At 42.5% G+C, this 17387-nt stretch overlaps 1 protein-coding gene across 1 annotated transcript in view; it reads left to right on the top strand.

The window, feature by feature from the left end:
- Asap1 (ArfGAP with SH3 domain, ankyrin repeat and PH domain 1) overlaps positions 1–17387 on the top strand; it is a gene marked incomplete at its 5' end in the record, with an annotated part of 270321 nt that overhangs the window by 223593 nt on the left and 29341 nt on the right. The window contains 9 exon segments of the mRNA XM_013521324.1: positions 1643–1806; positions 3232–3365; positions 5406–5497; positions 8410–8596; positions 8817–8902; positions 10419–10534; positions 10685–10752; positions 12829–12936; positions 15225–15453. Coding sequence (XP_013376778.1) covers positions 1643–1806; positions 3232–3365; positions 5406–5497; positions 8410–8596; positions 8817–8902; positions 10419–10534; positions 10685–10752; positions 12829–12936; positions 15225–15453 — 1184 coding nt within the window.

Here is a 17387-nt window from a genome sequence, read left to right as displayed (position 1 = left end):
CTGTCTTCTATTTCTTTGCTGAAAGAAACTGTCAGTGAGTCCTTGATTGATCAGTATTGCATGTCTCTGTTTTCATAAGAAACCACTTTGAAGATATCAATATGTAATACAACAAGCATTGTTAATTTCCTACCACTTTGTTTGTAACTTTGTATTGTCTGTACTGTTCTTTTGCTGTTTTGTAAAAGGTTGTCTGTTAATGTTTTCCTCCTTTTATTTTTAAAATAAAATAAAACAAAATAAAACAAAATTGCAAGTACTTGACGTGTAGGAGATGCTGGTCCACATTAGGTAACCAGGTGGGACTTTGCCTAAGGATGGCAGAATACAGACTGCAAGTTACAGAGGAGACCCAGTAACTCCAGGGAAATCGCCCACAGGGCTTGGTTCTGCTGGACACCGTTTCCTCAGTGTTTTTAACAAACCATTATCTAATTTCTGACCTGAGACTAACTAATTTTAAAAGTACGATTTAATTTTAAATGCCTCACCCTTTCCTAAATTGGTTCCCAAGCATTTGGTTTTCAGCGTCCCAGTCCAGTGAAGCTGTGTACAGAGCGCCACCTAGAGTCAAAGGTGCAGCTTGGAGCCACAGCTTCCCAGCAGTTTGGTTTGACTAATTTAGTACTTTTTGTAGACAGTATTTTGCTTCGTGTCTATTATATGAAATAAACAGGACTAGTTGTAAACGTCCCTATTTTTAGTTGAGAGTAAGTATTGGCTGCTTGTGCAGTAAATAAAAAGAAAAATTATAAAGTTGGATTTTTTCTTCATCCATGAAAGTAATAGAGTTTCATTTTAGATTTTAAAAATTATAAACAGGCAATTTCCCGATAAATTTTTTCTAAAGAAATTTATTCAGTGATAACCAGTATTAATATTGTGAGGAAATTTCTTGCAGTATTCTTTGCAAACATAAATACATGATTTATAAATTCATGTGTTTAAATTTAAGATTACGTCAGGTTTTTCCTGTTTCACAAGACATATTGTGAAAATTTCTCCACTATCATTCAAGAATTATGTAAAATTTTCATTTTAGTACTTGCTTAACCTTTGTACTTTATCTGTCAGCTCCCCCTTGTTTGGTTTTCGTGTGTATGCATAAACTGATAGCAGAGGGTTCTGTGTTGCACAGATGTGCCCTAACTGTGTATATAATGAAATGCCCTGGATTCTTCATATTATAAATGTCAGGATGCTTCCATATTGGTGTGCGTTTTTCATAGGTGTAAATTTTTATGGCTGCTGCTAAAATATTCCTCCATTGTACTTTCCAGTGTTCCGCAAACACGAGCTCCTAGAGAGCAGACGCGTGTTGCTGCCTCTCTAATCTTTGACTGCACTGGTCTCTCGCAGAGTGCTTTCATTCTGAGTGTCTCCTCCACTCTGTCCTCACGAAACTCAGTACCGCATGTACTCCTTCAAGCCTTCTACTCCCACTCCTTTCTCCTGTGTGTCACTTTCCATTCTCCCAACTCTTTCTTTCACGTTTAATTTCTGCCATTTTTCTTCACTTTATTGCTGTTTTGGGAGATGGACTTCTCCTTTGGAAATTCTGATGAATGATTTTTTGCAGTGGAAGAGAAAACAGTAGCTGTGCCCTTGTGAAAGCTTCCTTCCTCTGGTATTTTGACAACAGGTGGATATCAGTATTGACAAACAGCAAAGAAGAGGCCCTCACCATGGCCTTCCGTGGTGAGCAGAGCACAGGGGAGAACAGCCTGGAAGATCTGACGAAAGCCATCATCGAGGATGTCCAGCGGCTCCCTGGGAACGAGGTCTGCTGTGACTGTGGCTCATCAGGTATTCGTCTCCAAGCTTGAATAGCTTATGAATCCTCTTTCTGCCCACATGATATAAAGTGAGCTATCTGCATAAAGCCTTTCTCTGAGGCACGCTTAGACACACAGCCAAAGCATCCCCCCACCACTGAGCTGCTCTCCGATGTTTTCCTTAATCTGCACACCTCCCACCTGCTCTCCCAGTGGTCACGTGCCACAACACTGCCTTTCCTATCAGGTTCCCCAAGTAAGCAGCACAGGCATTGTGAGGAGAGGAGAGCACAGAACATGGTGCCCACATTTTGAATCATGCATTTGCCATTCGCAGCCTGGACAGTTTCATGCTGTGTCCCGTTTTATTCTGAGCCACAATTTCTTATCCTTAAAATGGGATCCTAGTATGAGGACTTACTAAAATGGTGCATATGAAATCTGCTGACATGTATTTCTTTCCTTCCTGCACATGGGAACCTCCCAAACCTCTAAACCTGTAAACCAAGAGCCACCTTTCCATGAACTTACATTTTCAGAAACCTCATACACTACCAAGTTACTGGTAGCTAACATGTATTGTTTGCACTGTGCTAAGGTTTGTGCTTGGTGTTTATGTTACCATGTTGAATCCTCATCAGAGCTCTGTGAGTGAGATGCTAATATTATCCCCGTTTTACAGATGAAGTGACTGGGGCTCAGAGAATTGAAGTGATTTGCACAGGGTCACACATCTTGTAGGGGTCAGAAGAGGGATGCCGACCTAGTGTTCTTAAGCGCTATTGTGCATTTTCTGTTCTACTTGCAACACCAGACTTCACTACACAGGCCCCAGACACCCCTCAGAGAAGTCTTGGGTTTTCTAGTGTTTCAGGTATAACTGTGATAGTGACTCACAGTGTGAGGAAATGGCAGAGAAGTAGTAAATACTCAGGTGTTCACCTATCAAAAAGAAATGACACCGAAAGAACCCTAAAGTTTTTAGTGACATAGAAGTACTATAATTGTTTCTACTGTTCTGGAGCTCTTTGAAATTGCAGGGGAAAGCCTGGGTCTTTGAAAGAAACATTTTGTGGTCAGTATTTATAGCTGTCTTACTACCAAGAGGTACTTCTGGGGAAGCCATCACCAAGACTGACATGTTAGAGCTCTTTGTAACACAAAGGTTTATGGTAGCGTTAGAACCTGGTCCCTTGTGAGCAGTCCCTAATGAACCTTCAAATCTTGCCAAAGATCATTTTGCATTTTTGTAAGGGTAAAGGTCTGCACTTTGGTTTAATTCAGGAAAACTTATTTTCCTTGTAATGACCCTTAAGATAAGCCACACGTATCTATGTATTCCATGTCACTCCTTCAATCATAATAATTCTAACAAGTTTCACTATTATTTTAGCATCTTCTGTAGATGGCACACTAAATTGAGTATCTTCTTTGTTTCATTAAATCCTTTCCACAGAACCCACTTGGCTTTCAACCAACCTGGGTATCCTGACCTGTATCGAATGTTCTGGCATCCATAGGGAGATGGGGGTTCATATTTCTCGCATTCAGTCTTTGGAACTAGACAAATTAGGAACTTCTGAACTCTTGGTAAGTCATGACCTGTGCTTTGGAAGAGAACTTTTAAGTTTGTTATGAACATGTTTAATATGTTGCTTTGGGGGTTTTTGTTCCTGTTGTGAAAGAAATTCTAATTACTGAATTTTATAAATTTGCTTAAATATTTAAAATTTAATTTTTATGGTGTATAATGTTTACTTGGTGTAACTGGCTCTTATCTTTTTGATTGGTCCTTCAAAGCTGCTTTCTTATTTGAGAATTCATTTTGATAGGATTCATAATAACAGTGGTTAAAATCATATATTCATATTACCTAGTGGTTTGTGTTATTAAAGATAATGACTGAAAAGTTTTCCTTTGTTTTAAAGTGTACATGAATTGGGAATACCCTGTTAACTATTGTTGCAAAGCCAGTTTCTCCTTAACCCAGAAATTCTTTATGTAATAAGGTAGTAGATTGTGTGAATTTGTAGTTAGATTTATAATATGAAAATAAGTTATAGACACTTTGTTTTTCTTTGAACATTGCCCTTCCCATCATGATTCACCGAAATCTGGAGCCCTCATGAGTTCTAGGCTAAATTTGTCGCTTTAAAATACCAAAAGCAAGGAATCCTTGGCATCCCCCATATAATGCCTTGTGATCATAAACCCTGTTTTACAAAATTTTAACCCTGGTACACTCAAGAAAGTCTTTGTACTAAAAGTGTAGAATTTTTAAAATAAAATAGAAATCCTCAGAGGAGTCACCACTGAGCATTACTTAAGTGAACTAGAACTCAGAAAGAGTTGACAATCTAGCTTCCTACTAGTCCTGTCTGGAGAACAGTACCACAAAGTGATGGTTACTCATCTCGTGGCCTTTGACCTCAAAGTATCCGTTAAGCAATGATGATATGTCCTGTCTGCATGAGCATCTTCATTTGGGCAGCTGGAAATTATCATTATCATGCTGATACAGGGCTCCATGTTTCACTACAGGATAATGAAAAAATAGCTTAGACCTAATTCCTGGAACGCATTCTCCTCTAGTACAGAAATGAGCTCACTCCATCTCCTTGACTTGTATAATGAAACCCAGTTTGACTCTGAGAAATAGGAATATCTGAATACTAAACACTTGCTGTACAGTAAATCCCCAATTTTTTCATCCAAAGACCTGTCTGCGTGGATGTTTTTAAAATTTTGCATTAATCTCAAAAGTAAATGAATGAAGCCAGGTGTGCATGCCTTAATCCCAGCACTTGGGAAGCTGATGCTATTGCAAGTGAGGCCAGCCTAGGTTACATAGTGAATTCAAGTTCAAAGGTAGCCTAGACTATATAGTGACCCCCTGTCTTCACAAAAGAAAGAAAAGCAGACCTAGTGGTACACACCTATAAATAATCCAGCACTCTGGGAGGCTGAGACAAGAGGATCACAAGTCGAAGCCCAGCTTGGGCAACTTAATGAGTCTCTGTCTCAGTATAAGAAAGCACTGGAAATGTAACTTAGTACAGAGGTCCTGGATTCAGTCCCCAGGACTTGGGGTAGGGGGAGCAAGTGACCAAAAGCCTCACAAGGCAATCCTGGGTCCTCCTCTATTGTTACCTGTAGCATCTTAATCCACTCCTAAATCTAAATGAATCCCACTTGCTTCACTGCCCTCTAGGAGTAAGTCTGGTCAGCATGAAAGAGAAATGTGCTTGCTGGTGGTTTGTTTCTGTTCATTAAGCGTTTAGCCGTATGCAGCCTGTTTGGTCCATCTTAGATGCTGTACTTTGTACATGTGTAGGGCGAGACCCTCTTCTACTTGGCATTTTTCACGTTATATTTATAGATGTCACAGATTTTCTTGTTAGTGGCTTGGTCCCTCTCAATCCTGAATGTAGTTTGCTTCTGTCCAGCACTTAATCAAAAGTTAATGTCTGGCATGTAGAAGATACGCAGTAAATTCTTACTGACCAGATGGGTAGATGGTTTGTGTTCTGAGTCAAATGAAGGAAAATGGATATTGAGGAAGCTCAAAGGCAAATAATGGAAAATTAAAGTATAAAGAGCTTATTATATTGTGTTTTGCTTATATTACAGCTGGCCAAGAACGTAGGAAACAATAGTTTTAATGAAATTATGGAAGCAAACTTACCCAGCCCCTCACCCAAACCCACCCCTTCAAGTGATATGTAAGTATTTCTAATACATGGACTTCTTCACCAATCTTTAACTGCTTTTCTATCCCCAGAAAGTTTTTCTTAGTGGTTACAATATTTTCTCCAATTATCTGTGAAAGCAGAGCAAAAACAAGTATTTTGAGTGTATTTCTGGAATACACAGGTTGTTGTCACCGTCCCAGGATATCATAGGATGTTGTTCCCATCACTGTCCAGGGAGGGAGCAGCTGAGGGCCTGCTCTGTGGAGCACAGATCTTAATGAGGACAGTTATCTCTCAGTCGTGTCCTGTTGGGATTGGAGATGTAAAAAAGACCAGGGAAGGTTCTCATGTGATTGGCAAAAATTCAAATGCTTAGCAACCCACTCAGCAAGTCTTGGAGGAAACAGACATTCTGCTGTGTTGCCAGTAGGGCTACAAACTGGTACATGAGGAAAAGCAGATTCACTGTGTTTACCAAAATTATAAATCTTCTCAGCCTCTGACTCAGCTGTCCCACTCCTAAGAACTTACTCCTGTTCTATAATAGGAAAAGATCTGTCACAAAGCACATGTCTACTAACAGGCCTCTGAGTAAATTTTCTGTGGTACAGCCACATAATGGAGCACTATGCAAGTGTGAAAAAGGGTGAAGCATTCTATCTTCTGATTTAAAATGATCTACAGGATTACTGTTTTAAGAAAAAGGTAAGATGAAGAGCACTGTGCAAAATAAACTAGCTTTGGGGAAGGGAGGGTCGCTGGGGTGTAGGGAGAAGGAGATCCCCTCGTGATCCAGACTATGTGCAAAGTCAGGAACTGCAGTTTTGCTATATTTATTGACAAATCCCTTTTGAACTTTAATTACCACATAGTCTCAGAAACCAGATATATTCAAGTAGTAAAGAATGCATTATTATATTTGTTTCTTTCGACTTGTATTTGCTTAAATCACGCAGGAAATTAATAAAAGTGTGTCCTCTGCGGTGGAGGAGTGGGCATGAGATTTCCCAATAAGTACTGTTTGATAATCACTTATTTTCGAGCTGTGTAAATCTATTAATCTATTCAAAAACTTTTTAACTGACTTTACAGCTAAAGTTTTAGGGGATTCTGGCAAGACACCACCTGCAGACCTTCCTGGAGCTTAGCTTTGTGCACCCCGAGGCCTCCCTCCCACAGCCCCCACTACCAGTCCTCTCCTCCCTTGTAGGGCCAAGTGCAGCTCAGGGCCCAGTGCTTGTTTAGCAGCAGTTGGAAGGAATTTGCTAGGTGTGCCCTTAACCCATGCGCCACTTCTTGTCCCTTACTCCTGTTCTTGCTTCCCTGGAGAGTGGTAAGTGAGGCAGGTATGATTACTAATATTTTACAGATCAGAAAACTGAAGTACAGCAAAAGCGTGATTTATCCAGGGTCACGTAGATAGCAGAACTTAAATCAAGCCGTTCAATTCCTTCCCTCCTTCCCTGTCCCTCTCTCCCTCCCTGTCTCTCTCTCTGTCTCCCCCCCCCTCTGTCTTTCTTTCTCCCCGCCCCCCTTTTTGTACTGAGCTACATACAGCCCTTTTTATTTTATGTCTTGAGACAGGATCTCAACAAGTGACTAAGTTGCCCAGGCTGGACTTGAACTTGCGCTCTTGCCATAGCCTCCATAGAGCCATGATTACAGGCATGGGCTAGCACATCCAGCAAACCGAGTACTTCTTAAGTCTGATGCTTCACATACAACAGGAGACCTAGAGCCCAAACTTAGGCCATTCTTTTAGCCATCTGAAAGTCTTCTAGCCATCCTAAATTATGGCCATCCTAAAAGGACCTTGACCCACATGTAAAAGACACCCATGAGTGTAAGACCTTGGTTACTTAGCTGAATCAGCAAGTCACCTCACTTGGTTGAGAAAAAAAAAATCAACCCTTAAGACTGCCAATGCAGAATGAACGAAAAAAGGCGTCAGCACAATTATAAAGTGTTGCCTAGCTGTAGAATGTGGGGGACAACAGCGGTTACCACAGGTGGAAAGGGTATTTTTTTTTATTTAAAACTTTTATTAAAAGGCACATTGCCACGATCCCACGCAGAATACTCCCCTCAAAGTCTATTTCTGAGCAAGAAAGTTTATGTCCCTCACATTAGAGCCCTCTGGGAAGGAAGCATCTGTTAGGTGCTGTGTATTCTCACTGAGTTGACTATTGGTGTACAGGAACACTATTGATTTTTGTGTGTTGGTTTTACATCCTGCTGTACTAGTCAACTTGATTATTAATTCTAGAAGTCTTTTGGTGGAATTTTTGGTCTTTATATAGAGTAAATGTCATCTGCAAAAAACAATAATTGAACATCTTCCTTTCCTATATATACCCCTTTTATTTGTTTTTCTTGCCTGATTGCTCTGCTAATATTTCAAGGACTGAGTTGAACAGTAGTCACAGTGGTGGAATCCTTATCTTGTTCCAGATTTTATAAGGAAAACTTTCAGCTTTGCCCCCATCTAATATGATGTGTTGGCTGTTGGTTTGTCATAAAAGGCTTTTATCAGATTGAGATAAGGTCCTCCATAGCTCCTTTCTTCAGGGTTTTTATCATGAATGGAGGCTGGGGATATAGCTCAGTGTCATAAGCACCTGCCTGGCATGTGCAATGTCCTGAGTTCAATTCCCAGTACCAAAAAAAAAAGTCGCTGATATCATGAATGGATGTTGGATTTCTTACACACTTTTTCCCCATCAGTTGAGATGATCATGTGATTTTTGTCCTTGTTTATGGGTATAGTACATTTATTCCTTCCTTCTGTCTCTTTTGGAATAATTTCATCTAATAACTTATTTGTTTGGAAGAAGCATATCTTAATTAAAATAATTTCTCAAAGAGAAATGTTTGTCATAAAAATTTAAACCTTTCTTAACTCTTAGAAAGAAAAAATTCTTTGTCCTTTTGTTCTATTTTAGGACTGTACGAAAAGAGTATATCACTGCAAAGTATGTAGACCATAGATTCTCAAGGAAAACCTGTTCCTCTTCATCAGCTAAGTTGAATGAATTGCTTGAGGCGATCAAATCCAGGGATTTACTTGCACTAATTCAAGTCTATGCAGAAGGGGTAGAGTTAATGGAACCTCTGCTGGAATCTGGTCAGGTGAGGCCTCACTAAAGCCATAGGATTAGGAGTAAGAAATTAGTTTAAATGATTACTTATGTTATCCAAATACAGTATAATGTGATTTGTACACATTGATTGGGTGAACCTGTCTAAACAAGAGAATTTGAAAAAGATGGGCTTTTACTTGGGGAGCTGATGTAAACAAAGCTGCAGCAGGCATGTGATTACCTATTTAGACTTATTCTTCACTTCTTAGGAGCTTGGGGAGACAGCCCTTCATCTTGCCGTCCGAACTGCAGACCAGACATCTCTCCACTTGGTTGACTTCCTTGTACAAAACTGGTATGTCTGTTGAATTAACTGAACATAACCTAGAAGTTGGCACAGAGCAGCCCTAGCTCCTAGATCACAAGCCTAGATAGAGACTCAGCAAGCCTTTTCTGTAACGAGCCAGGTAATAATAATTGTAAGCTTTGCAGGCCATGTGATCTCTGGTGCATCTGTTCACCTCCATCATTATGGTATGAAAGCAGCTACAGGCTGTATGAGTGAACATGATTATATTCCCAAACAATTTTATTTACAAAAAACAGGGTGGGCTGGATATGGCCGAGAGGCTAGTCTTCAGATGCCCGACCTCACTAAGTGTGAAATCCTGTCTCTGTCCAAAAACCTGCTGCATTAGGAGAGGTTGGAGAGAGAGGACTTACCACCATAGGCAGCCAAATTAGTGAAGTTTTTGTTGTTCATAAGCTCAGTGTGAGGCAGCAAATGTAAACAGCTGGATCAGCAGCTAATTCAAATTAGGGACATACTGATGGGAGTATAATACTGAACATAGCAAAAGCTTATGTTTGCTGGATTCTTCATTGGGTTACTCCGTAAGCAACAGGCTATGGAAAGGAGCTGGAGCTATCCAAAGGAGAGTGATCAAAAAGGGAGGGGATCTGAATCCATATACAGAGCATGGTACCTGGCCACAAGCCAGATTGTCTAAGGGTACAGGCTCTTCCTTAGGGATAATCCAGGGTAGTAATTAAGAGCATTGGCTCCAGAGACCACCTGTGTTTGGATATCCCCTGCATCATCCCTGTGTTGATCTACCTCTCCATGTCTTGGTTTTTCATTGGCAAAATAGAGGCTACAGTACCTGTCAGATGGGTCTGAAGATTAAATGAACTACTGCATGTGAAAGCTGAGAAACAGTCAGCCCCATGGTAGGCCCTCAATCAGTGCTGGCCATTACCATCAGTACATTACTTATAAATTTAGGTATAATTTGCCCTCGTGGTAAAAGTTCAAATTTGAGTCAGTTATTAGCACAGAAAGAAGTGTTTATGAGGCCCAGCATGGTGCCTGTTACCCCAGTTACTCAGGAGGCTGAGGCAGGAGAATCGTAAGTTCAGGGCGCCCCATACAGCATAATTTGACCCTCACTCAAGGAAGAGAGTGGAGGGCAGTGCCGGAGGGAAGGGAAGGAGAAGAAAGGAAAGGAGAGAGGGTGGAGCTGGGGACAGTAGTCCCTCCTTTACCTGCCGTCTGCCGTGGTGTGAAAATACTAACTGGACAATTCCAGAAATAATTGATGATTTTTAAATACCTTTCATTACAGTATACTATTAAAATTACTGTTTTGTTATTGTTGTTACTCCCTTACAGTGCCTAATTTATGAATTAAACTTTATCCCTGGATATCGTATAGGAAAAATAGTATAGATAGGGTCTAGTACTGTTCATGGTTTCAGACATGTGCAGGAGGTTTCAAAACATACACATTGTCCATAAGGGAGGAATTGCTGTATATGTAGTATTAAGTTGTTAAGTAAGTCATTTTTTCTGATCGTACTGTTATTTTCAGTGGAAACCTGGATAAGCAGACCTCAATGGGAAACACAGTTCTGCACTACTGTAGCATGTATGGCAAACCTGAGTGTCTGAAGCTTCTTCTCAGGAGCAAGCCCACTGTGGACATTGGTGAGAACCTCGTTGCTGATGTCTCTAAAAACCATCAGAGAACATTCCTTCAGTCAAACTCATAGTTGCACGGTACATTTGATGATTGTTCTTTGCCTTTGTAAGATCTAGCCTAGATTAATAATAGAAATTTATTTCCCCCTATTTTAGTGAACCAGGCTGGAGAAACTGCCTTGGACATAGCAAAGAGACTAAAAGCTACCCAGTGTGAAGATCTGGTAAGCAAAATTGGAAGAGGGGGTTTATTAGATATTAGTTGCCTTAAAAAATGTCATTTGGAGAAGCAGGAATTGGAAATAAAGAAGCATATTCATGTTTTTAAACATTGCCTGAAGAAATGCACTCATGCCAAGCGTGGTGGTGCACTCCTGTAATCCCAGCACTAGAGAGGCTGAGGCAGGAGGATCGTTGCGAGTTCGAGACCAGCCTGGGCTACAAAGTGAACTCAAGGCTAGCCTGAACTGCATAGCGAGACCCTGTCTCAAAAAGAAAGAGAAAGAAATGCACTCAGCACTAAGCTGTGTTTGAAGAAGTGGTAAAATAGCAAGTCTGCCCTCCACACGCCTTTTAAGCATAGTTAAGACTTGGGTACTGAAAGGCACTTGGGAGGTAGTGTTGTTGCCGTGTGGCATTATGGATTGAGGTCCTGTTTTTGACTTGCCAGACCATTAGGGTTTCCCTGCAGCTAACAGCACAGACATGTTTGAGAAGCACTTCCAAAAATTAGGCGAGTGAAGCTCCGGGTGTATTGGTTTCCACAACGTTGAACCTGCTTTTCTCAGGACTGTGCTCTGCTCTTCCACACACATGCACCGTGTTGTACTTCACTAGCTCTTGCTTAGTAATCTGGACCTTGTGCTCATGTAGTACTCCTAACCATGGCGTCCTAGTCTGTGATAACAGTGCCACACCATGGGCGAGTTATAGAGAAAGGGGTTTATCTTGGCTTGCACCTCTGGTTCATGGCCTGCTTGCTGGCACAGGGCAGTGAGCCATGAGAGACAGATGTGTATGTGTGTGTGTGCACTGACCTCTTTCCCACTTCTCCGAAGCCACCAGTATTCAGTCATGGATGACCTTATCTAATCTTCACCACTTCCCAAAGGCCTCCCCTCTGAAAACAGTAGTCAAGTTAAACTCCCACTTACTTAAACCTTCACAATGGGTATTAAATGTAACATGAGTTGCAGAGGGGACAGACCACAGTCAAACCATAACGCATGGAAGAAATAGCAGGAAAAAAGTTACATTCCCACAGGTGTCTGCTAAGTGCCAGATTCCAGGCCTGGCAGTTGTATTTCTTTTATTCTTAAATGACTTCTTTGAGAGTCAAACATGGTAGTATACACTGTAATCTCAGCACAAAAGAGGCTGGAGCAGGAGGATCATGAGTTTGAGACCAAGCTGTACTCCATAGGGAGTTGAAGAAGAGCCTGGACTTAAATAGGGAGTTCGTATCTCAAAAAATAGGAAGAATCCTTTGAGGCAGGCTATCACTGCCTGCATTTTATAAATAAGAAAAGGACTGGGACAGTGGTGGTGGACCTAATGGCATGAATGCTGCAGTGCTTTCATCATTGAAAACTCTAAAAAGTTTGCCATCACTGGCCTAGGCCCTACCTCTGAAACTTGAAAGACTCCTGAATTTGCTTTCCAGACAGGAATTTGCAGTTTTGAAACTCTTTTATAGTGGCTTTTTTGGGGTTGGGTTGGGTTGGGTTGGGTTTGTTTGGTTTTTTTTTGTTTTTGTCTTTTCCAGGCAGGGTGTCCCTATGGAGTTGTTTGTTTTTTGAGACAGTCTCACCATTAGTTCAGGCTGGGCTTAAATTCACTACTGCACAGGCTGGCCTCAAATTCACAATGATCCTCCTGCCCAGCCTCCCGAATGCTGGGATTGCAGATGTGTGCCACCATGCCCAGCCTAAGACTCATTTTGATATTGAGAAAGCTTTTTATTTGAAAGAAAAGTAATAGTATCAAAATAAGAAAGGCTGTATCTATAATTTTTTACAGTCCCTGGGACCTATCATATAGCAGTCTAGCTTGTCTTATCAGAGTTGCATCCATAGTGCAGCTGCTGCTGATTCCTTTTTTTTTTTTCTTTTTGGTACCAGGAATCGAACTCAGGACCTTACACTTGCCAGGCAGGCGCTTATGCCACTGAGCTATATCCCCAGCCTGATACATTTGAAAGCAGGAATAAAGGGGAATTTGCTCAGTGTTTGCCTCACATTGGGGTGTTTACAATGTTTGGCATTTTGTTTAAAATGTTACACTCTTGCTGTTACTTCTAGCTTTCCCAAGCTAAGTCTGGCAAGTTCAACCCACACGTCCACGTTGAATATGAGTGGAACCTTCGACAGGAGGAGATGGATGAAAGTGATGACGATCTAGATGACAAAGTAAGTACAAAGGGTGCCCTGAGTTCCCTCGTCCTTTCCCAGCTTCTCTGCATTGTATGGACAGGAGCCATTTCCCATGAGGTGCATCAGTTTGGTCTTATGACCTGATGTACCAGGAACCTTTTTGGATGCAAAACCACCAATCCCTGTTGGGCACCTCTCAACAGCTGAATTAGTCAGTCTTCTCCAGAGAAACAGAACAGATAGCATAGAAAGAGATGGAGAAATTTATTTTAAGGCATTGGCCCAGCCCACTGTGAGTGGTACAAATCCCTGCAAGAGGTGATACAGAATTAAGGCTGAAGGCAATCTGGAAGCAGAATTCTTTGCTCTTTTACTTTGAGCCCTCCAACTCACTGGATGAGACCTGCTCACGTGGAGGGGAATGCAAAACCTTCTCATTTTGATGGTTAATCACATCTTAAAAGATATTTTAGCTAGGCATGGTGGCTAACACCTGTAATCCCAGCACTCAGGAGGCTGACACAGGAGGATTATTGCAAGTTCAAGACCAGCCTGGTCTACAAAGTGAGCTCAAGGCCCGCCTGAACTGCATAGCAAGACCCTGTCTCAAAAACACACACAAAAAAGATATTTTAGTCTAGGTGTCTAGCTCAGTGGTAGACTACTTGCCTAGCATGCACAAGGCCCTAGGTTCAATCCCCGACCCTTTCCGCCCCACACATCCTCACCACCACCCCACTGCCAAAAGAAAACTGTTGCAACATCAGCTTTGGAATTTGACCAAACACTGGGACCCCATAAACTAGCTGTGCTGACATACAAATTAACTTGCAAAGCAGCAGTTAATAAACACTAAAAGTAGTTTTTATGGAGTATTTAAATATGGACAGGGGCTATGTTAAGCACTTATGTTATTTCAGTCCATCTTTACCAAATGTGCATAAAGGATATTGGTATTTCCTCCATTTTATAGAAAAGAAAATTTAAAGGACTTAACAACCTGTGTAAATTCTTATAGCTAGTAAAGACAGTTCTGTGGATTAAACCTAGTTTTCTATCACTCTTTCAGAGGTAGTTCTTAACTGACTCTGGAAGTTCATTCTCTTGAATGCCATGCAGGATATAAGGAATGTTCAAAAAGGTACTGAAGCTCTTCACCTCTTCAAGAGAAGATAAATTACAAAGCAGTATGCTAACTATGATACTGAGAGTTTGAGCAAATTCCTGAGAAGTATTCAGAGAACCAAGCAGCTCCTGAACCTTGGCAAGCAATATAGTTCAGATCAAGGAAATGGCGCTGGAGATCATTCTCTGAGGGTAGATGGGCATTTGCAAAGACAGAGATGGGGAGGAAGGAGTCATTTCACCCAGGGAAGCACCATGAGCCACGGCAAGGAGTCATGGTAGTGCCTGGATGTCTGAAGAGGACCTGTGTGAAGTGCATCCTCCTGATGATTGGGGGCAGGGGTAGGATGGTGTCCTGCAGAGTCAGGCAGGCCAGATCAGCAAGGGCTTTATGAGGCGAGCCTGGCCTTTTGTCTTGTATCCAAGCAAGCATTCAGAAGCCAGCAGAGGTTTCTTATCAGAAGAGTAAGGGTTCTGACTAGTTCTGGCCGTGGAGGCAAGGCCATTCCAGAAGCTAGTGCAGCAGTGGAAACTGGACACCCAGCAGCAATGGGTTGAGGGCTGTTTCTGAGGTGTCCATGCAGTCCCTGGGGTTCCAGTTGACTTGAGGTCTCTTACTTGGCAGTTGAGTGAACGTTAATGCTGTCACTACACATAGAACAGCAGACACTGCACAGGCGGTTGCAGATGCTTGAGACCTGAAAGAGTCTGTGAGTCATCAGCATACACATGGCCCCTCGAAGCCCTGGTATGAATGAGCTGCCTTTCCAACAGGGTGTAAATTGAACAGTAGTGAAGATTGAGAACTTCAGTGTTGAAGGATTGAGCAGGGAAAGGAACTTCGTGTCGCATATTACAGATAGATGGGAATGCTGTTGGAATGTTGGTGAAAAGTGCCCTGCACAGGGAAGGTGTTTGTCAGTGAAGGGCTAAATCTGACTATAACCTTATGCTGTGCTTCTCTGAGTACTCTGAGGATCCCTGCAGTACTGGCTAGTTGATTGATGGGCCATGGAAGTGGCAGTAGTGTGTCTTCCCTTGCACTGTCATCGCTGTGAAGTGCTTGCGATGGCTGACCTCAGGCAGCACAAGAGCTGCACGAATCCAGCTGACCACCTGAACCTAGTCTGCTGAGGTCCTTATACACCTTAGGGTTAGTCCTCAGTTGTCATCTCACCCACTGTTATTTCATCCGCCAGCCAAGCCCAGTCAAGAAAGAGCGCTCACCCAGACCTCAGAGCTTCTGCCACTCCTCTAGCATCTCCCCGCAAGACAAGCTGGCACTGCCAGGATTCAGCACTCCACGGGACAAGCAACGGCTCTCCTACGGAGCCTTCACCAACCAGATGTTTGTCTCCACAAGCACAGACTCGCCCACATCACCAACTACAGAGGCTCCCCCTCTGCCTCCTAGGAACGCCGGGAAAGGTATGGGCTTGTGAAGTGCTTTGCAGCTCCATCCTCAAAGCTGGTAGCCCACCCAGCTGTGGGCTCAGAACTGAAGGTATGTTTGAGTGGCTCCGTGTGGAATGTATTGTCAAAGACAGTGTGAAATAGGGATCTTGCCATTTCCCAGGTACCAGCAGCAAGACAGGCAGTGTTGCTGGGCACTCTCCGTCCATTATCTTGTATTAGCCTCACAATAGTCCTGTGCCTTTATGTCCATTTTACAGAAGAGGGAACAAGGCTCAAAGAGGTAAAATAATTTGCCCAAGATCACACAACCGTTAAGTGGTAGAAAAGAGATACAGTCCTAATATCTGCGTGGCTCCAAAACCTATGTTGTTTGTAACATGGGGTAAAATTTCCATCCTTTAAAATATTCCTTTTTTTTTGGTACTGGGAATCGAACTCAGGACCTCGTGCTTGCCAGGCATGCGTTTATGCCACTGAGCTATATCCCCGGCCCAGAATGTTCCTTTTCTCATAGTAAGTGCCTCTGTGTTGAAGGTGCTAGTAGTAATAATGGTGGGTACCAGTGGCTGAGCATGTCCCTTCCATGAGGCCCTAAGGCAAGCACTTCTCATTCCATGATCTCAAACAGGGTAGATGCTGGCATCGCGTAGATGAGGGGACTGTGGTTCAGAGATGCCAAGGCACTGGCCTAAGGTTCTCGGCTGCTTGGGATCCTAGCCTGTGTCCTGCACTCTCCTTTGAAGACTGTTTTCTCTGAGATGCTACCTGGAGAGGAGCTTCACCTGGAAGATGTGGAGCTCAGTTTTTACATACCTGCCACCCTGCTCTGCAGCACTGAGGCCCCCATGCTGTGTGCTCCTTGGACAGAGAGCATGTTAATGCCTGAATAGGGACAAGACAAGACACAAATGCCAGCACAGGGGTCATCCCCACCCAGGGGGATAGTTGAGAGGCTCCCTGAGCTACAGCGTCAAGTGTGGTCTTTGCCAGTAAATCAAAATGCAGGGTTCTCCCTGTGTGCTCAGCCCATGCTAGCACAGGTCTTGAGGGCCTCTCGCTGCACAATGCCATGCCTATTTGAATCACACTGGGGCTATTTTCTGGGGAATGTGAGCTTTATTCAAAGCAGTGTTTTTTCAGAGCTTATTCTTCATTGAAATCATGTTATAAATGGGAGCTGTGTTCTTACAGAGACCCCAAATGGCCTCATGCATCATAAAATAATGGAAGAAAGTTAAACTAAAGCTTTGGCCTAAGCATTTCTCATCAGAGATAACCAGTGGCTGTGACACTCATAGCACATGTAGCCAAAGACTTGCTCTGCCCATGTTTCTTACCATTCTGTGCATTGTATTGGAACATAGTTTTAAAAATCATGAACACATCAAGCTTCAGGTCTAGTGGTGAGTGCTATGCTGCTGTTTGCCTAGGAAATCACTCTCTCCAGGGCACCACCTGACAAAGCAGAGATGCTCTTTGTGCACCCTAGAGAGGACTGTGGAAAGGTCCCAGGCCAAATAAAGTGGTAGAAGAGATGACTCTGAAAGATTTCACTTTTCCTTATTGTGATTACTGACATGATACAATGCCCTGTCTGCACAGATACCTCTCTATATCTGTTCAGAGAGCTTCCAGATCATCAGGAATCTGCCACTTGGGTTACAGAAGAAACTGGCATCAGTCCTGGGGACCAACACACACTTCTTCCCCCGCTTTCTGTAATTTTATCTCAGGGGGACACGAAAACCCATAACAAACACTCAGGCTCAGTGCCAAGCATACCTCTACTGCCTTGAATAAATTCTAAGTAGCTCTTTACCAAAGACCCAGAAAACAAAGACTAAATTTATTTAGTGATTCAGCTGCTGAAACAAGAGCTTAAAGACTTGTCCTTACCAACTGTGGTCAACTAAGGATAGACTGTTTATCCTTCCCCTTAAAAAGAG

This window comes from Chinchilla lanigera, unplaced genomic scaffold, assembly GCF_000276665.1.
Source record: "Chinchilla lanigera isolate Chin_1 unplaced genomic scaffold, ChiLan1.0 scaffold00060, whole genome shotgun sequence".
Lineage (NCBI taxonomy): Eukaryota > Metazoa > Chordata > Mammalia > Rodentia > Chinchillidae > Chinchilla > Chinchilla lanigera.
Note: the sequence above shows the minus strand (reverse complement) of the source record. Positions and strands in the feature narration are given on the sequence as shown.